This window comes from Megascapheus bottae, chromosome 21 (genome assembly GCF_031878675.1).
Source record: "Megascapheus bottae isolate mThoBot1 chromosome 21, mThoBot2.hap1, whole genome shotgun sequence".
NCBI lineage: Eukaryota > Metazoa > Chordata > Mammalia > Rodentia > Geomyidae > Megascapheus > Megascapheus bottae.
Genome location: NC_143529.1, coordinates 8,439,915 through 8,456,089, shown reverse-complemented (window position 1 = coordinate 8,456,089; position 16,175 = coordinate 8,439,915). Strand labels below are relative to the sequence as shown.

Sequence of the window (16,175 nt, the reverse complement as noted above, 5' to 3'; positions counted from 1 at the left end):
TGCCTTATTGTGCCCCATGAGAGTATATAGGTTCACACACACAAATAACTTTTCGTATCTCAAAAATAGTCATGAAGCCCATTGGACAAGCCCATCGGAACAAATATGAGAATACACACACAACACATTTAGATCTGTCTTATGGGTGGTTGTTTTTAAAAGGATGATTGAAAATTTCCTTTGGCAATGTCTTAGCTTACATTCATTGTCCTTAGCTTTGCCCTCAAAAGAGAAGATATGACATTACCCCCTAGTAAAATCCCTTATCTACTGACTCATGGCCAGTTTTCTTTGTAGTATTTTCAATACTCCATACTGAATACAGTGGGAGGACATTTCCTGATTCCCAACATGCCACAGTCTCGGGCACAACGTGAAAAGGGAACATTCTCTTCATCACAACTAACTCTTCTATTGAGAATTTCAGCCTCATCTCTCTTAGCCAGTCTTGAATACTCATTCCTAGTGATTCCTTTTCTCTTTCATTTAAAATTTCCTCTCCTGTGATTTCTTCTCTTCTGCATACATGATCTGTGGCAATCACAGCTTTGACCCTATGCAGGACTCCACTGACCTTTGTGGGTTTAATCCCTTCATCACCAGTTACTCACTGGCTAATCCTCAATTCTCATTCTCTCCAGCTCAGAAATTTTACATGGTTATTACTCTTCTGAAAGTTCTGTGCCCCTGCTTCTCTACCTATTTCACTTTCTCTGATTCCCATATTGTCACCTTTGCCATTTCCATATCCACACCTCTAGGAATCGTCAAAGCCACATGGTCATAGACATCTACCTCTTCTTCTCTGTTCTCTCTACCGTAATGCATCCATTCTTGTAGCTATCAAATAGTCTGCATCCATGAATTATTCTAAAACCAATGAGTTTAAATCTGGTCTCTCTTCTAAATTCCAATTCCAAAGTTTCCTGGGTCAAGGTCAAAGGGCAGGGCATAGTTCTTGGAGTATGAATAGAAAGAACGGTATTGTTCCTTCAGACTTATTTTATCTGTAAAAATAAGAGACATAAAGCTATCTACATTGATCCTGACCACTTTCCCTAGGTCATGTGTTTCTAATGCTGACAGCAACAGCTCTCATAGATTAATTTATTTTATAGTATCTCAACTTACGAATGTCTGTTAAGTAAATGCCTTTTTAAAACTTATCCCTAGGAACTGAACTCAAGGCCTGGGTACTGTCCCTGACTTTTTTTTTCCTCAAGGCTAATGCTGTTCTACCACTTGGGCCACAGCTCTGCTTTTAGCTTCTTTGGTGGTTTATTGGAGACTAGAGTTTTACAGACTTTTCTGTTAGGACTGGCTTCAATTGGTGATCTCAATCTCCAAAGTAGCTAGGATTAGGTGTGATCCACCAGTACCCAGAAAAGCAGATTCCATTTATATTATCTTATACTAATTAAACTAAGCTTTTCTAATATGGAGTCCTGAAAATAAAATGAAGATAACAACATACACACCTACAAATATCTTACACTACACTCTCCATAATTTCCCCCTTAGCTATAGTATAAAGTGAAAACAATAGTCTGATTAGATCTGACATTATCAAACACATTGGGAGAGCACAAAGATTTGCATAAAAGCACCAATGATCCCCATGCTAGGCTCTACTTTGCATGTTTTAGTATGCATATATTGGTGTATTAGTATCTATAAATGAGTATATTCTCAAAACAGTCTGTACTGAACATTGTTCTTGCCCTTCCAGATCCACTCCTGCCTAGGTCTGTGTTGGGGAGGTTGGTGATTATGAGCATCACCCAGGCTAGATCCTTTGTAAGTCCTGAAATCATGCTGTCTCATCCTCTGTGCTGCATCTGTCCACAGGTGAGCCCTCATGTGCTGTCAGTCACCAAGTACCCCCACCCTACCACTTCATCCTTTTGCTTTCTTCATTGCACAGACCTGCCTGCATGCCTCTTGCAGTAGCTAGCACAGTGGCTGGCCCAAGGGAAGGGGCCCTGTCCACTTTTATCAGCTTGAATATTGCTTTCTATGTCTGGCACCATAACTCTCACTGTCCAATTTCCACGCCCTCTGAATTAACTCATTCTAAACAGAAAACATATTGCTTTGATTGGCAAAATGTAATTATATGAATCTAAGGGGCCTTAAGGACAATGACTGCATATATTATAACTGATTGTTTTCCTGGAGGAAGTGAAGACCCAGAGTGGGAAGATGGTGAGCACTTTCCTTTCAGAGACACAAGTCAGAACAAACAAGCATGTGACAAAGTTCCTAGGATTGTTCAGAAAACCCATCCTGACGGCCACAGGGCCAGTAAAACAGCAGTCCAGCTAACGGTCTCACGATGAGTGGTGTGGGGAGGAGGAGGCACTTCCAGTCAATATCCAAAGCCTTCTGTGGTTGCCTAAGTTATGGGGTGGTAATGTCTCCGGGTCCCTGCATTCTTCCTACCTCCAGCCTTGATGTGTGTCTCCTTTGAGGAAGTCATCTCTGTTTCTATTGCAGACAGGGTGCCTTTCAAAATGGTAATTCTTTAAGCAGCCATACCCTCCGTATCTTACTCTTACTTGGAAACCCTTTAATGTGAGTCTGCCCTTAAATAACTGCTTACAGAACAGGTTCTATTTCACTCATTCAAAGGGATAAATGCATTACAGATAATCTGAGTTGTTAATGACCCACAGAGACGTTTTGCAAGTTAAAAATGGGTTAAAAAAAAGTCTTCAAACTACAGTTCAAGTATCATGGGGCAAACAACATAAAATGTGTCAAGATGGGGAAGATACTCTCTAGTTTTCTGAAATTACATCAAGTAGTAAACAGTCCCATTCTATTATGAATATGATTGCTTTTCTTATTTCTTGGTGTCAAGTACAGTTGTTATAAATATAGTAATAATATTAACATGGCCTCAATAAAGCACTAAATTTTAAAAAGCCCTTGGAAGGAAATACTTTTAAATATTAAATGAGCAAATGTTTGGTAATGAATAGTAGCTACTGTGAGGTATTAAAGAACTAAATTCAGAAAAATCAATCAGGCAGACAAATTCAGGGGCAAGGTTAACAAGAATGTTTTCATCTTACTTTTCTTTGATAAGTAGCGTGTTTGGGAACACTGAAGTTCATTTGCAGCAAATATAAACTACTAGTTTGCCTGATTTCTTTCCATCAAAATTGAAATGAGCCAAACATATGTATCTATTCTGAAAGAAATTAAGGGTTCTTTTTATTCTAAATGTGTCTGTATTATTTTAGTAGTTACAAATTGTCTTCTTGGATGGTATCAATGTAGTTCATTACCATTTTCTTAAAAATCCAAACATTAAGCAACTCCAGTCTATGTTGAGGCCAGCTGGTCATTTTAGAATCCAGTCCCTGAGCCCAGGCAATAAACCCTGGATTTCCTAGCCTTACTCATCAAGTAAGTTTTTCTTAATAATCAAAATTGTAAGGGGGAATTAGACTTAATTTGATGAGGAGTTTAAAAATAAAAAATGGAATAGAAAATACAGAATTTATACTTTCTCCTTCCTGGCAATGTGCCCTGCATTTTGAATTAATGTGGTATATTTATGACAACTGGTAAAGGAATCTTGATACACTATCATTCACTAAAGCCCATAGTTTACATGAGGATCGATTCTGTACTGTACATTCTATGGGACTAGATAAGTATATAATGACATGTATTTCCTATTACATACCATATAGTTGGTTTCACTGCCTTAAAAGTTCCCTGTGCCTCTATTCTAATCCTCCCAAAAGCCACTATTCTCACCACCTCCCCAATTTTACCTTACTTTGTAAGCTTTTAGTTGAATAGGTAAGTCAGGGAACAATTCTGTCAAGGATTCAATGATCAGTGTTAAGACACCGAATACTAATTATACTCAAGTACAAGAGATAGCAAGTAGAATCTCTGTCTTTATAGTGACTAATGAGTAAAACTAAGGATAAAATAATTATCTTAAGAACCAAATAAATTATTAACAAATAACAATAAGCAAAATATTATTGACTCCTACTTCAAAGCAGGATGATGGAAAGCATACATGTGAGAGTGGCAGATAGGCTATTAGTTAGGGAAGGTGTCTTTCAGAAAATGACATTTTGGCTAAAACTAAGAGATAAGAGGCAGCTACCTATCCCTGCAAGGGAAGGATATTCTAGGGATAAAGATCTGATGTGTGTGTGTGTGTGTGGATAAAGATCTGGTGTGTGTGTGTGTGTGTGTGTGTGTGTGTGTGTGTGAGAGAGAGAGAGAGAGAGAGAGAGAGAGAGAGAGAGAGAGAGAGAGAGAGAGAGAGAGAGAGAGAGACATTCCTCTAGGGCTGGAAGTAGGTGGACAAAAGGAGACAGTGAAGCTGGAGAGGCAGGTTAACCATTCTTGTTCCATCAACATGAGGAATTTCAATTTTATCATAATTTGAAGAATTAAAGATGTCAACCAATATCATACAACTCCTAAAAGTGAAAACGCTGTTTTCATTTTCAAGGTCAATGTCATCATTTATACATCTCTTTCCCTACCTCCCTGATTCTCAAAGAATACTCAGCAGAAACCAAACCCACTGTTGTTTCCAGTCACCTCTTAAGATTTATACTCAATTCCCTGCTTTGGTAGAGAGGTCATCTCCACAGGAAACTACAAAGGAAGATTTATTTATTTCTACTTTCCATGGTCGCATCCTTTATTTTATATTTTAGAAAACTATGTTTCTGCCTGCAAGTACAAGTCTCATCTTAAAAATAAGATTTCATTTTAAGAGGTACTACTAGAAAGACAGTTCGGGGGATGTGAAGCAGAAAGCACCCAACCACAGTCCAGGTGCCTTTGTGCTATTGCAACAGGCCTAGCTCCTGGAGCTTGTTCCCTCTCCATGAATGGCTCTCCTTTCTTAGCTTACAAGAGAATAAGTGATGTCTACTGTCTGTCTCTATGGCAACTAGCACCCTAATTTCACCTCTTAGGTGGCAATTATACCTATTCACTGAACAGCTTTCAATCCCCACTTTTATGATGAAAAAAATTGATTTCTTGAAAAATGTGACATGAGCAATAAATGAACTTTTCCCCTAGCTGCAGTGGAGTGCAGTTTACAATGTGTATAGTGACTCATGAGCACAGAATACTCTGCGGGAGGTTTTCTGCTCCAACTGGAAAATATTTAGCCTACATGTCTTTCTTTGGTTGTTGTTTTTTCCCAATATTAGTCTTTTCTTCTGTAACTTTTAGTTTTATTCAGTTCTAAAAATTGGCACATTCATAATAAAAAGTGTTTGGAAGGTATAGAAAATACATAGTAAAGCAGAAACAAGAAAATAGAATTCCTTCTCTCATATGAAAATAATAGCTATTGATGTCTCGCTAGTTTTTAAATCCTATTGTGCCGAGGTTTGTTTGCAACCAGACTTTTCATAAAATATAATGTGGGCTGTTCTCCATTAAATATCCATGAGTCTAGCACATGGCTTTGATGTCTTCAAAGGAGTTTATTATGAATTCTTAAATGCTATTTAACTAATCCCTCTATGTTTGTTTTACCAAAATACAAATATTTATGAATTTCTGTATTGTATTAGAATATCCAAAGGAAGGAAAGAAGTGGAGCAAATGAATCATCATTTTGTTATCCATTTTTTCTCTAAATTATATAGCGATTTTCTTTCCCTGTAGAGGCAGATTGATTAAAATATGCATTTCCTGAAATTCTTGATCCTAAGTACATGTTGAAAAGGAAAAGGATATGCCAATTAGATGGAAAGGGAGAGTATGTTACATCCCCCCCCACTTCCCTATCTTCTCACTTCCTGTCCCCTCCTTTCTCCTCTTGCCTCTCCTCTTCTCCTTATATTTCTTTTCCCCATTTTAAGACTTGGTCTCTCACTATGTTGTCCAGATTGGCTGAAACTCCAAGGTTCATCTTCTGAGCATTAAGACCACAGACACACACCATCATGTCTGGATTACTATATTTCTATAATTTCTCTAATTAAAAAAGTTGTCACATTAACTTTTATTATTACTGCTTCTCTCATTATCATTAAACTTGTTGAGTCTTGTTTTCTTTTTTATATTATTATTTTTTTGTTGTTGGGTAATGTAGACAGGGGTTAGAGTTATATTCACCAGGTAATAGGTGCATAACTTCTCACACATTGATACCCCTTCTCATGTTTGTTTTATTAGCTAAATGGGAAGGTAGTTATGCTACAGTGCCATAATAATTACAGAAATGTATGTAATATAACTAGCATTCAATAAATGGTAAGTAAAAACAAAAAACAAAAAAAAAATATTGTAGGGGCTGGGAATGTGGCCTAGTGATAAAGTGCTTGCCTAGCATACACAAAGACCCAGGTTCAATTCCTCAGTATCACATACACAGAAAAATCAGAAGTGGTGTTGTGGCTCAAGGGGTAGGGGGATAGCCTTGAGAAAGCTCAAGGAAAAAGCCAAGGATTGGCAAAAAAAAAATGTATATACATATATATATATAGTATAGTATAGTCAAATGTCTGATAATTTCTTTTTTTGTTAGGGGAAAATGATGAACAGCTACTTTATTGCCCTAGCAAAATCTGTTTGTTATCTTCTAGTATCCATTATCTTCCTCTGGCTTAATAGTAGAAGAAACACCTTTTAGAACACAGCCCCTGGAAATCAAATCCTCCTTTGCATCCAAGTCTAACCACATATCCATTCCAGGCTTATTTTGATGTAAACAAAATGTCAGCAAACATTAAGTATGCATGCGTCCTTCAGAGGATATGCCCCCTCCTCCTCCTCATTCCTGATAGCTGAGAGTATAGATAGTATAGCTGGGACATCAACAGCCATTTTGGACCTTGAAGTTAACTTCTGTACTTTGGAGACAGGGGAGCAGAATATTAGAAAGAGGCTCCTGAGTTCTGAAGAATTCTGCAAAAGTATTTCCCTGGATGATTAATCTCCAGACTCCCTTATAGAGGAATAAAAAGGTCATATTTGTTGTTGGTGTACATTGCAACCAAGTTTAACATTGATCAAGATTAACTTGTTTTCCCCATTTTTTCTTCTTACTGATTTCTGAGTCTTCTTATTTGTTTGTAAGTATATTTTATTTGTCCTATTTTACAATTGCGTTAATTTTGTTTATATAGTTAAAATACTCCAAACCCTGGTTAATTTGAAATCTCACTGCTATATAAATGAATTACATTATACATTCACAAAACTCAGATCACAGTATTATTAGCTTAGAAATCTAAAATCTAATTTCTAGAGCATGCTTTTGCTTACCATAATAAGGTAGCATTGGGACACAGTTTGCATCTACAGATACACAAATAAAAGTGTGTATAGCAAGCTAAGATTACTCAAATCATGAGGGTGCATAAACAATTCTTTGCTAAAGCAGAGAAAAAAGATTTCCAATTTGCCATCTTTGGGGCCCCTGCATCAAGGCATTTTCTCAGAATTCTCCACTGGGACTTGGAAAATGAGTGGCCAGCTCTGCATGCCACCACCAACACAGGTCTTACAGACTAACACTCTGTGCTAGCCAGAAGGTTCCATGCCATTAAGGCTTTTCCGCACAGAGAGACCAAACCATGGAGTCACAATTTCCTACCAGATCATAAGCAGCCAGCATCTTCTTCTGCACTTCTGGAATTGCACCCACAGGCTCCAGGTAAGGAAAGCTGTCCTTCATCACAAGAAAGACTGAGGGAGTGTTGTCACTGGTGATGAGACGAGAGGACAGGGTTAACAGGCACTGCTTCAGGCTGGCAATTGGAGGGAGTCCACACAGCTCCTTAATAGACACTATGGCATTCTACAAGGAAAACAACATGGGGTCACCCATCTGACCACATGGACAAGCATTCCCAATATCCCCAGCTTCTACACAAGCACATTTGTGAACAGTAACCTTTTAAAAAAATGCCCATCAAATGTAGAACAAATTACATTATAACTAATCCAAGGATAACACAGAGCTAATAACAGTGCAGCCCCTCATCTTTCTAGATTTGTCACAAATATGTGAATGAAGCTAAGCATTGAACAATCACAGAAACTAGTACAGGCTGGGCACAAAAAGCATGCTATGTTTAAGTTGTGATGATCAGGACAACGTAATGCCAATGCATACTGGAGGCATCTCCTTTGAGTTCTCTCCTCAAGGTAGTAAGTTTTTACTGTTAATCACCCTCTGTCTCGCTGCCCAGAATGGTTGTCTTTTTCAGCCTGCACCTCATGTAAAAAAGTAATTGTGTAGATAACTATGTTTGGCTACAGTACAGTCCTTTTGAGAAAAAAATTCATTTAACATTATTTTTCATTCTTTAATAATGGACAATATCTAACCCGTTGAATGTCTCATGACTTTAGTGGCAATTTTCTATGATTTAGGCTCCAAATCAATGATTGGGGTTGATCTGGTTTAAGATTTGGTTAATCCTTAACCCAAAACAGTCTATATTAACATAATATAAATTATTAGTATTACCTAGAAAAATTTTATGATCAGCTCTTCTTAGTATATTTTAAATGTATTATTAGACATGAAAAATATATTTTAAGAATTACATAGGAACTACAAAATATACTGCTAATATGGGTATAGAAATGACTTACAACTAATCTACTACAGATATTTATAGTAGTCTCAAATTATCTCTGTAAACACCATGTAGAAGATACTGATACCTGGAGCCTATTTTTAAAATGCTCACTATAACAAATCATGCAGGCTTAAATGTTTATAATCTTTTATAATGTAAATTATGTACTATATTATTTTCCACTATTCTGACTACTTAACATCTACTTTGAGTCTATCCTAGAATTTCTCCATGAGATAATATGAAAAGGTTTACATGAATTTGTGGATTTATGGTTCAGTATCACATGAAAAAGACACACTCAGATATAAACTCTAAAAACACAGATATTCATTATCTGCAGTAATTATCGCTTATCCTTTTCAAGTGTATTTGCTAAACTGAGAACAGGGATATTTTGGTTAAGTTATATAAAAATGCTAGCTGAAGGAATAAAGTGAATACTGCAAGTACTTAATAATTGTTATTTGATGGCTTTTCAATAGCACTAGCCTAGAATAAATATATTAAGTGGTCTGAAGAAAAGTTTGCAATTCTGGGTTATGCATCAATGAAGAGAAGGAAATTAATATTGAATTTTCTCCATGTTAAAACCAGACAATTTCTAAATATTCATAATAACCTTATTATCTAAGTGTAACACTTTGTCACACTTTCTGTGGAGAAAACCGATGAGGAGTCCTGAAGCAATTGGCTTAAGACCCCACAGGAATAGATTTGATGCAGAATCTTTCAATTGAACCACATTTCTAAAAGCTGCCAACAAGTTTAAATGTTGACTTTTGTTCAGTTTGTTTTACTCTTGGATAATAATATAAACAGCTAAAAATAAATCTAATAGGCCTACATATGATTTCAAATTATCTTCCATGTTCATTCTCACAAATATATATATATACACATGTGTACATACGTATTTTGGGGGAGGATGACAGTCCTGGGGCTTGAACTCAGAGCCTGAGTGCTGTCCCTGAATTTCTTTTGTTTCATGACAGCGCTACCACTTGAACTGGCTTTTCTTGCTAATTAGAGATAAGAGTCTTACAGACTTTCCTGTCAGGTCTGATTCTGAAGCACAATCCTCAGATCTCAGATCTCATCCTCATGAGTAGCTAGGAACATATATATATATATATATATATGTTACATATATATGTAATCATGCTTTTGGAGTGTATTTTATATACAACCCACATATGCTTTGCCGCGTCACACTGTTTTGTATGTATGTTCTCATACCAATTTTATGCACCATGTGCCATGTGTATTGAATACATATTGTATTCAATATTTAGTGACAACTGATGTAGGTCAGGCCCAAGGACCACAGTTCCACAAGCAAAGCCAAAGTCTATCTGCTTTATCACAGGCAGGTTTAAACACATTTTTTGTTTGTCTGTTTTCCAAATCAGATCTTTAGTAAATCACAACGTTCACTGGCAAGATCAAGCCAGGAACAAGCAGAGTGAGGGGAGGAGAAGGGCAGCTCCTTCCTTCCTTCCTTCTTTCCTTCTTCCTTCTTTCCCTCTTTCTCTCCCTGCCTTCCTTCTTTCCCTCTCTCTCTTCCTTCCTTTCTTTCCCTCTCTTTTCCTTCCTTCCTTCCTTCCTTCCTTCCTTCCTTCCTTCCTTCCTTCCTTCCTTCCTTCCTTCCTTCCTCTCTCTCTCTGTCTCTCTCTATTCTCTCTCTCTCTCCCTTTCTCCCTCTCTTCCTACCTGCATGTTCTCTCTCATGTCTATGGCTTCTCGTAAGGGGTGGACGGCTGTCTTGAAGACGTCGTCGACCGTCTTGAGGCCAACGTTCCTGAGCGCGGTGTCTTCCCGGACCTTCTTGCCCATCCTGGCGGACAGGCTGCGCTTGGGCGCGCGGGCGCCTCCGCCACCGCTGCGGTTGGTGATGGCGACGTGGACGAAGAGGGTGGCGTGCTCCAGGACGTCGCCCACGAAGGAGCGCAGGGGCACGTGGCGGTAGCCGGGCTGCAGACACTCAAAGGGGATGGTGTACTGCCCGATGAACTCGTCCCCGATGTAGTCGTCGTCCAGGACCACGAAGCGGACCGCCGCCAGCTCGGGGAGGTTCACCTGGAACTCGAAGGTCTCGTCGAAGATGGGGTTGTCGCTGTTGTCCTGGACCGTGCGCGTCCTCTGCTCGGCGCGGTCGGCGGGCAGCCCGTGGATCTCCACGCACACGTAGGGGTCGATGACGTCCCCTTTGGCGCAGGCGCCCCGGGGCTTGGGGAAGTGCTGGCCGCTGATGACCTTGAGGCGCAGCGCCAGCGGGGACGCCCCGGGGACGGCGCCCTTGGTGTCTGCGCGGAAGTAGGACACCTCGTCCCTCATGACCGACGGCCTCAGCACGTAGCCGCAGCCCCCGTTCTGCAGGAACCAGCCGGTGTGCAGGTCCATCCTGGGCCCCGGGGTCTGGAAGTTCATGGCCACGAGCTGGCAGCCGCAGTTCCAGAAGTCCTGGGGGTTGAGGTTGCTCGAGTCGGCCCGCGCGGCGCTGGGGCGGACCCTGGACAGGAACCTCTTGTTGTGGCTGACCAGGTCCTCCGGGCACTCGCTGGCCAGGCGGCTGGCCCCGCTCTCACTGAACGAGCACACCTCCCAGGCGTTCTGGCCTCTCATGGCCAGCTCCGAGTCCCCGCGCTGGGCCGCCTGGCAGAGGGACACCAGGTCTGACAGCTCTCGGCACAGCTGCATGCGTCCAGTGGGGCGCTCCGCCTCCTCGTCCTCCTCCTCGTCGTCCGTCACCTCTCCATCCGACCCCTGTGAGTCGGCAGGTAGCTTCTTCCCCTCCACTAGGATCCTCCGCTTCAGCTTCTCCAGGGACGGCAGGTAGGACTCGGAGGGCAGGGGCGCCTCGGTGTAGAGCTGGTCGCCAAAGACGGTCCTCAGGTGCTGGACCATGACCTTCTGCTGGGGCAGAGAGCAGCGGACGCCCAGGCAGAGGATGAGCGGGTACTCCGAGGTGGCGAAGGCGAACTTGTTGATCACCTCCAGCACGCTTCGAAAAGACAGGTGCGCTGCTGCCGCCCCGGGCGCCGGGCTCCTTCCCCCGCGGAGGACCGGCTCGTCCTCCGGGCCTTCGATCACGTCCAGCTCCAGGCTACGACAGCCCATCTGCAGAGCCCTTACGTACCCGTGCAGATCGGCCGCCGGCCCCTGGCCCTGGTCCTCCGTCAGGCAGGTGTGGTGAGAGGTGCTGATGTAGTAGTGGGATAAGGGTTGAGTCATATCTTGGACAACGCTTTTGTGCTCCGGATCGAAAATGTCACATTCTGGTGACAGCAAGTACTGGGTAAAGCCGTCGATGGCCAGGAATCCTTTCTGCCGGCCCTCTTCGGAAAGTTCGTACCTCCTGATGATGTCGGAACACACGTCCTCGGTGATGTGCGCCACCCCCTGCTCGGCTTCCAGGAAGAGCATGAGGTCGTTGGCGTCCAGGTACTCTTTGTTCTTGGAGATCTGGACGAGTAAGAAGTACACTTCTGGCCGGGTGCAGAGCTCACAGAACGCCTCACAGAACTCCTCTTCCGTCACCCTCGTGGTGAGCTTCTCCTTACTCTTCTGGATTTCCTTAAACTTCAGCCTGATCTTGGATTCCTTCAGGGTGGGGTTCAGCTGTTTGATTAAGTCCACGGCCGTGTCTTCCAGCATGATCCCGTTCCCGTCCACATCTGCTGCCTCGAACATGGTCTTCAGCCACAGGATCCTCGGCGTGTTCTGGTTATCCTCCATAAAATCCAGGGGCTGCTTACTGCGAGAAACCAGGTACCGCAGTCCAGACACCCAGATGTTCGCCACATCCGCCGAGTGCGCCACCAGGTCTAGAGATTCGTAGTTCTCCCCGTGGAGAATAGAGAAGGCACAATCCTCACAAATCTGGTCAGCCAGGCCGTTGTTTCGAAACGTCTCCGTGTTCTTGCCCAGCCTGATCTCTTTAATGGCGGAGATATCGAGCTTCGCCTTGTCCAGGTCTTTCTTGGAAGGTTCCCAGCGCAAAGCTTGGAGGTCCGGATCCAGAGTGAAGAAGCGGTTGTAAATCCGAGAGTTTGGCCTGACTTTCTTCAGCTCACAGCCGGCCTGCATGAAGCTGATGCAGTCTTGCGCGCTGCTAATCTTCTTTTCCGATGGCATGCTGCTGAAAGATACCGTTTTCTTTCTCCCGCCACATTTTTGGTTTGAAGGATCCTGTCAATTAATTGGAAAAGAATGGGTCACTCTCCCTGAGGAAAAACAGAAACTCAGCAACACATTCTAAGGACTAGTCAGTCTCTACTCAACTACATTGTTTCAAGGGAGGCTAGTCTACCTTTCTAGTGTTTGGGAAAAGAGAAACTGTTGAGAGATTGAGGCTCTGTAAGAAACTTGGTTTTTTGTTTGTTTGTTTTATCAAATGCTTCTGTGTCCTTTGAATTAAAATACTACTACAAAGAAGAGAAATGTTATATGTTCATTTGAAAACATTTCTCTGGAATTTCTACCAATAGCACATCAGACTGCATCGATTCAGAATGGGCTATCTAAACAAGGTTAAGTATTTCTTGTGGCTATTTCCTTCTTATATGCACATAGGCCTTCTCTCTTAGTGTTCTTCTTAAAATATAGCTCCAGTCCTCTGAATATTCATAACTGGGAGATGGTGGATTTCACCTTAGCTTGGGAATTTCTGCCAATTCATTAACACTGCCAATATCACTTAACAATTCGTTAACACTAATCAATGCCACTTAAAACTGGGACTTTCTACTTTCCTCTGTGTAGACCATATACTCAATTTAATAATGCTTCCAACCACATCATCAATTTGGAAACAAGATTTCCAGAAACAAATTTTCCCAGAACACCTCCATTTTATAAGCATACCAAAAATACATCAAAGTGTAGAGTACAGAAGCCAAGAGCCATTGGCTCATGCCTGTAATCCTAAACTACTCAGGAGGCTGAGATCTGAGGCTCATGGTTTGAAGCCAGCCTGGGTAGGAAAGTCTGTGAGATCCTTATCATCGATAAACTACCAAAAGGCCAGAAGTAGAACTATAGCTCAAGTGATGGAGCACTAGAGCTTTGAGCAAAAGAAGCTCAGGGACAGTGCCTAAGTCCTGAGTTCATGCCCCAGGACTGGCATTCATACACACACACACACACACACACACACACACACACACACACACACACTGTAGAGTGCAATGGACATCATCTTTAGAAGAAAAATAAGTAGTCTCAAGTTGCAATTGGTTATATAACCAGAGGAGGTAAGTTACTTCTCCAAATCTTAATTTTGGCTTCTTGAATAGGAATTTGCAGCCCTTACCTAGACTATGTTGTCAATGTTCATGACTAGTTTTTATAAACTATAAGGGCTTGACAATAAGAGGATTGTTTTTATGTGCCATCAGTACAGTACATTCAATAGACTCTAGCAGTGATAACTTTGAGTTAGCAAGATGCTAATTCATTCTTGATTTGTGACTATTTAAGACAAATATTCGGTGATAAATTGATAATAATTAAAGCAGCCACGTGACACTACTATTTCCAGTACTGAAAAGTATAACCAAAGTACTATGAGTCAACACCTGCACAGTCTTGTTTCCTAGTAATAATTAGTATTTGAACTCAGAGCAGACCACTCAAAAGGCAGTGCTATGCAGGCACTCTGTCATGCTCCCTAATTATTTCTGTCTCCGTTTTTTGTTGTTGCTTTTTGGGGTCATCATGGGCTTGAACTCAGGGCATGGGTACTGTCCCTGAGCTTTTTCCCTCAAAGCTAGCACTCTACCACTTTGAGCCACAGCATCACTTCCAGTTTTCTAGTGGATAACTGAAGTGTCAAAGGCCTTTCTGCCCAGGCTGGCTTTGAACCAAGATTTTCAGATCTCAGCCTCCTGAATAGCTAAGATTTCAGGTATAAGCCATCAGCACCCAGCTCTCTGCGTGATTTTTTAAAATAGGGACTTTTTTTTTCTTTTCCTTGCCTATGCCAGTCTAGACCACAATTCTCCTACTTACAACTCCTATTTATGCTTCCCATATAGGTAAGCTGACAGATGTGCACTATCATACCCAAGCTTTCATGAGATGGAGTCTCATGAAATTATTTTTACCTTGGCTGGCCTAGAACCACAGTCTTATCTCCATTTTTTTGAGTAGCTAGGATTAAAGGCAGGAGACTCCGCTAAACTGGCATTCCTTAAAAATAAAAGTAGAATCTCTTCTCTGGGACCTCATTTAATTGTTATTGTCCATATATGCTTATCCTTTAATTCAATAAAGAAAGGTGATTTGTTTTTTAGTTGGCTAAAACTCTGCCAGTTAAAAGGAAACAAAATTTGCTTTCGTTATGGCATACAGTTGGTGTGATTCACTGAGTCAACTACACATCAGATCATCAAGTAAAAGAGCTATAAATTACCCAATTTTTATTATGGAATATTGCCTATTGGTGCTCTGGCATTTGATAACTAATCTCCTGCTTCTTCAGAGAGCTACTATTTTGAATCATCCCATAGTGGTCAATTTTCTCATCCTGAATTTAAAAATAAAAACCAGCCATCAATCTTCAGCTGCTTACACACATATGCTCTACTTAGACACATTTAAATTCATCACAAGCCACGCACTCAGAAATGTCAGATGTTTAGCTGTGCTTTCCCACACCATCAAAGCAGACACCTAATGGCTCTACTGCAAAGGGACTAATCTACCAATGAAAATAAAGAGGGAAGCTGTGAACTGCAAAGGCAAATTAGAAGATGACTCAGCTTTGCAAGCTAACCATTTGATTTGCTTTTTATACTAATGAGATATATCACATTGAACATTACTTTTATATAAGAAGATCATGTTTCAAATGGAATTATTGCCAACAGCTATAAAACCTCTGATAGTTTCTACCAAACATAAAGTGGGAAATTAGTGCCCCTCTAAATGCTGTACAGCTTCCCTGCCCTGCAAAAGCAATTGTGGACCACTTCTCCAGTCTAACACTCTGCTCTTCTCTTGAGGCACTATTTGTTTATGAAAGCAGTCATTGACACAATGTCTTTCACTTATAATCTTCTCTTTGCACAATTATCTCCTCAAATTGAGACTTTGCTCCCTGTTAAGATAGGCTTTCAGAGATATTTTTTTCATCAAATCTATGATAGAAGACACCTACATCATAACACTTGTTTCCTGCCTTGACTTGCAATTCTTACATGATTATCAAGGCAAAAGATGTGATTTTCAAGTTGTCATCTCACAGAGGACAAAATCCAAAGTTATTACAAGCCCCAAATGAGCTTAAAACTGGCCAAAGCATGTGTGAACAAGTAATTAGCTGGTCTGCTGATGAGCAGAGACAAGGTTATTTATATTAAGCTATGCTGGAAAAGATTCAGGACTCTAATATTTCTCTGCTTTTGCCATAAAGAAAGAAAATTTCCAGATCTTAAGAGCAATCTTTACTGTGTTCATAACGGTCATGTTCTGCATTGTCTTAGATGAGCTGGGAGAAGGAGCAGAAATGGTTACTTGGTGGATAGCGAGGAAGGAGTCAAGTCTCCTTCATAGTTTCTACACTAACATGGC

The 16,175-nt window shown here is 41.0% G+C and overlaps 1 protein-coding gene across 6 annotated transcripts in view; it reads right to left on the bottom strand.

Annotated features, from left to right (window-relative positions):
• Positions 1–16,175, bottom strand: part of Plcl1 (phospholipase C like 1 (inactive)) — a 330,490-nt gene that overhangs the window by 44,688 nt on the left and 269,627 nt on the right. For all 6 annotated transcript variants that reach the window (XM_090354556.1, XM_090354560.1, XM_090354557.1 and 3 more), the window contains exons 2-3: positions 10,314–12,791; positions 7,607–7,810 (exon numbers count right to left, since the gene is read on the bottom strand). In XM_090354556.1, coding sequence (XP_090210682.1) covers positions 7,607–7,810; positions 10,314–12,791 — 2,682 coding nt within the window. The remainder of the gene's footprint in view (positions 1–7,606; positions 7,811–10,313; positions 12,792–16,175) is intronic.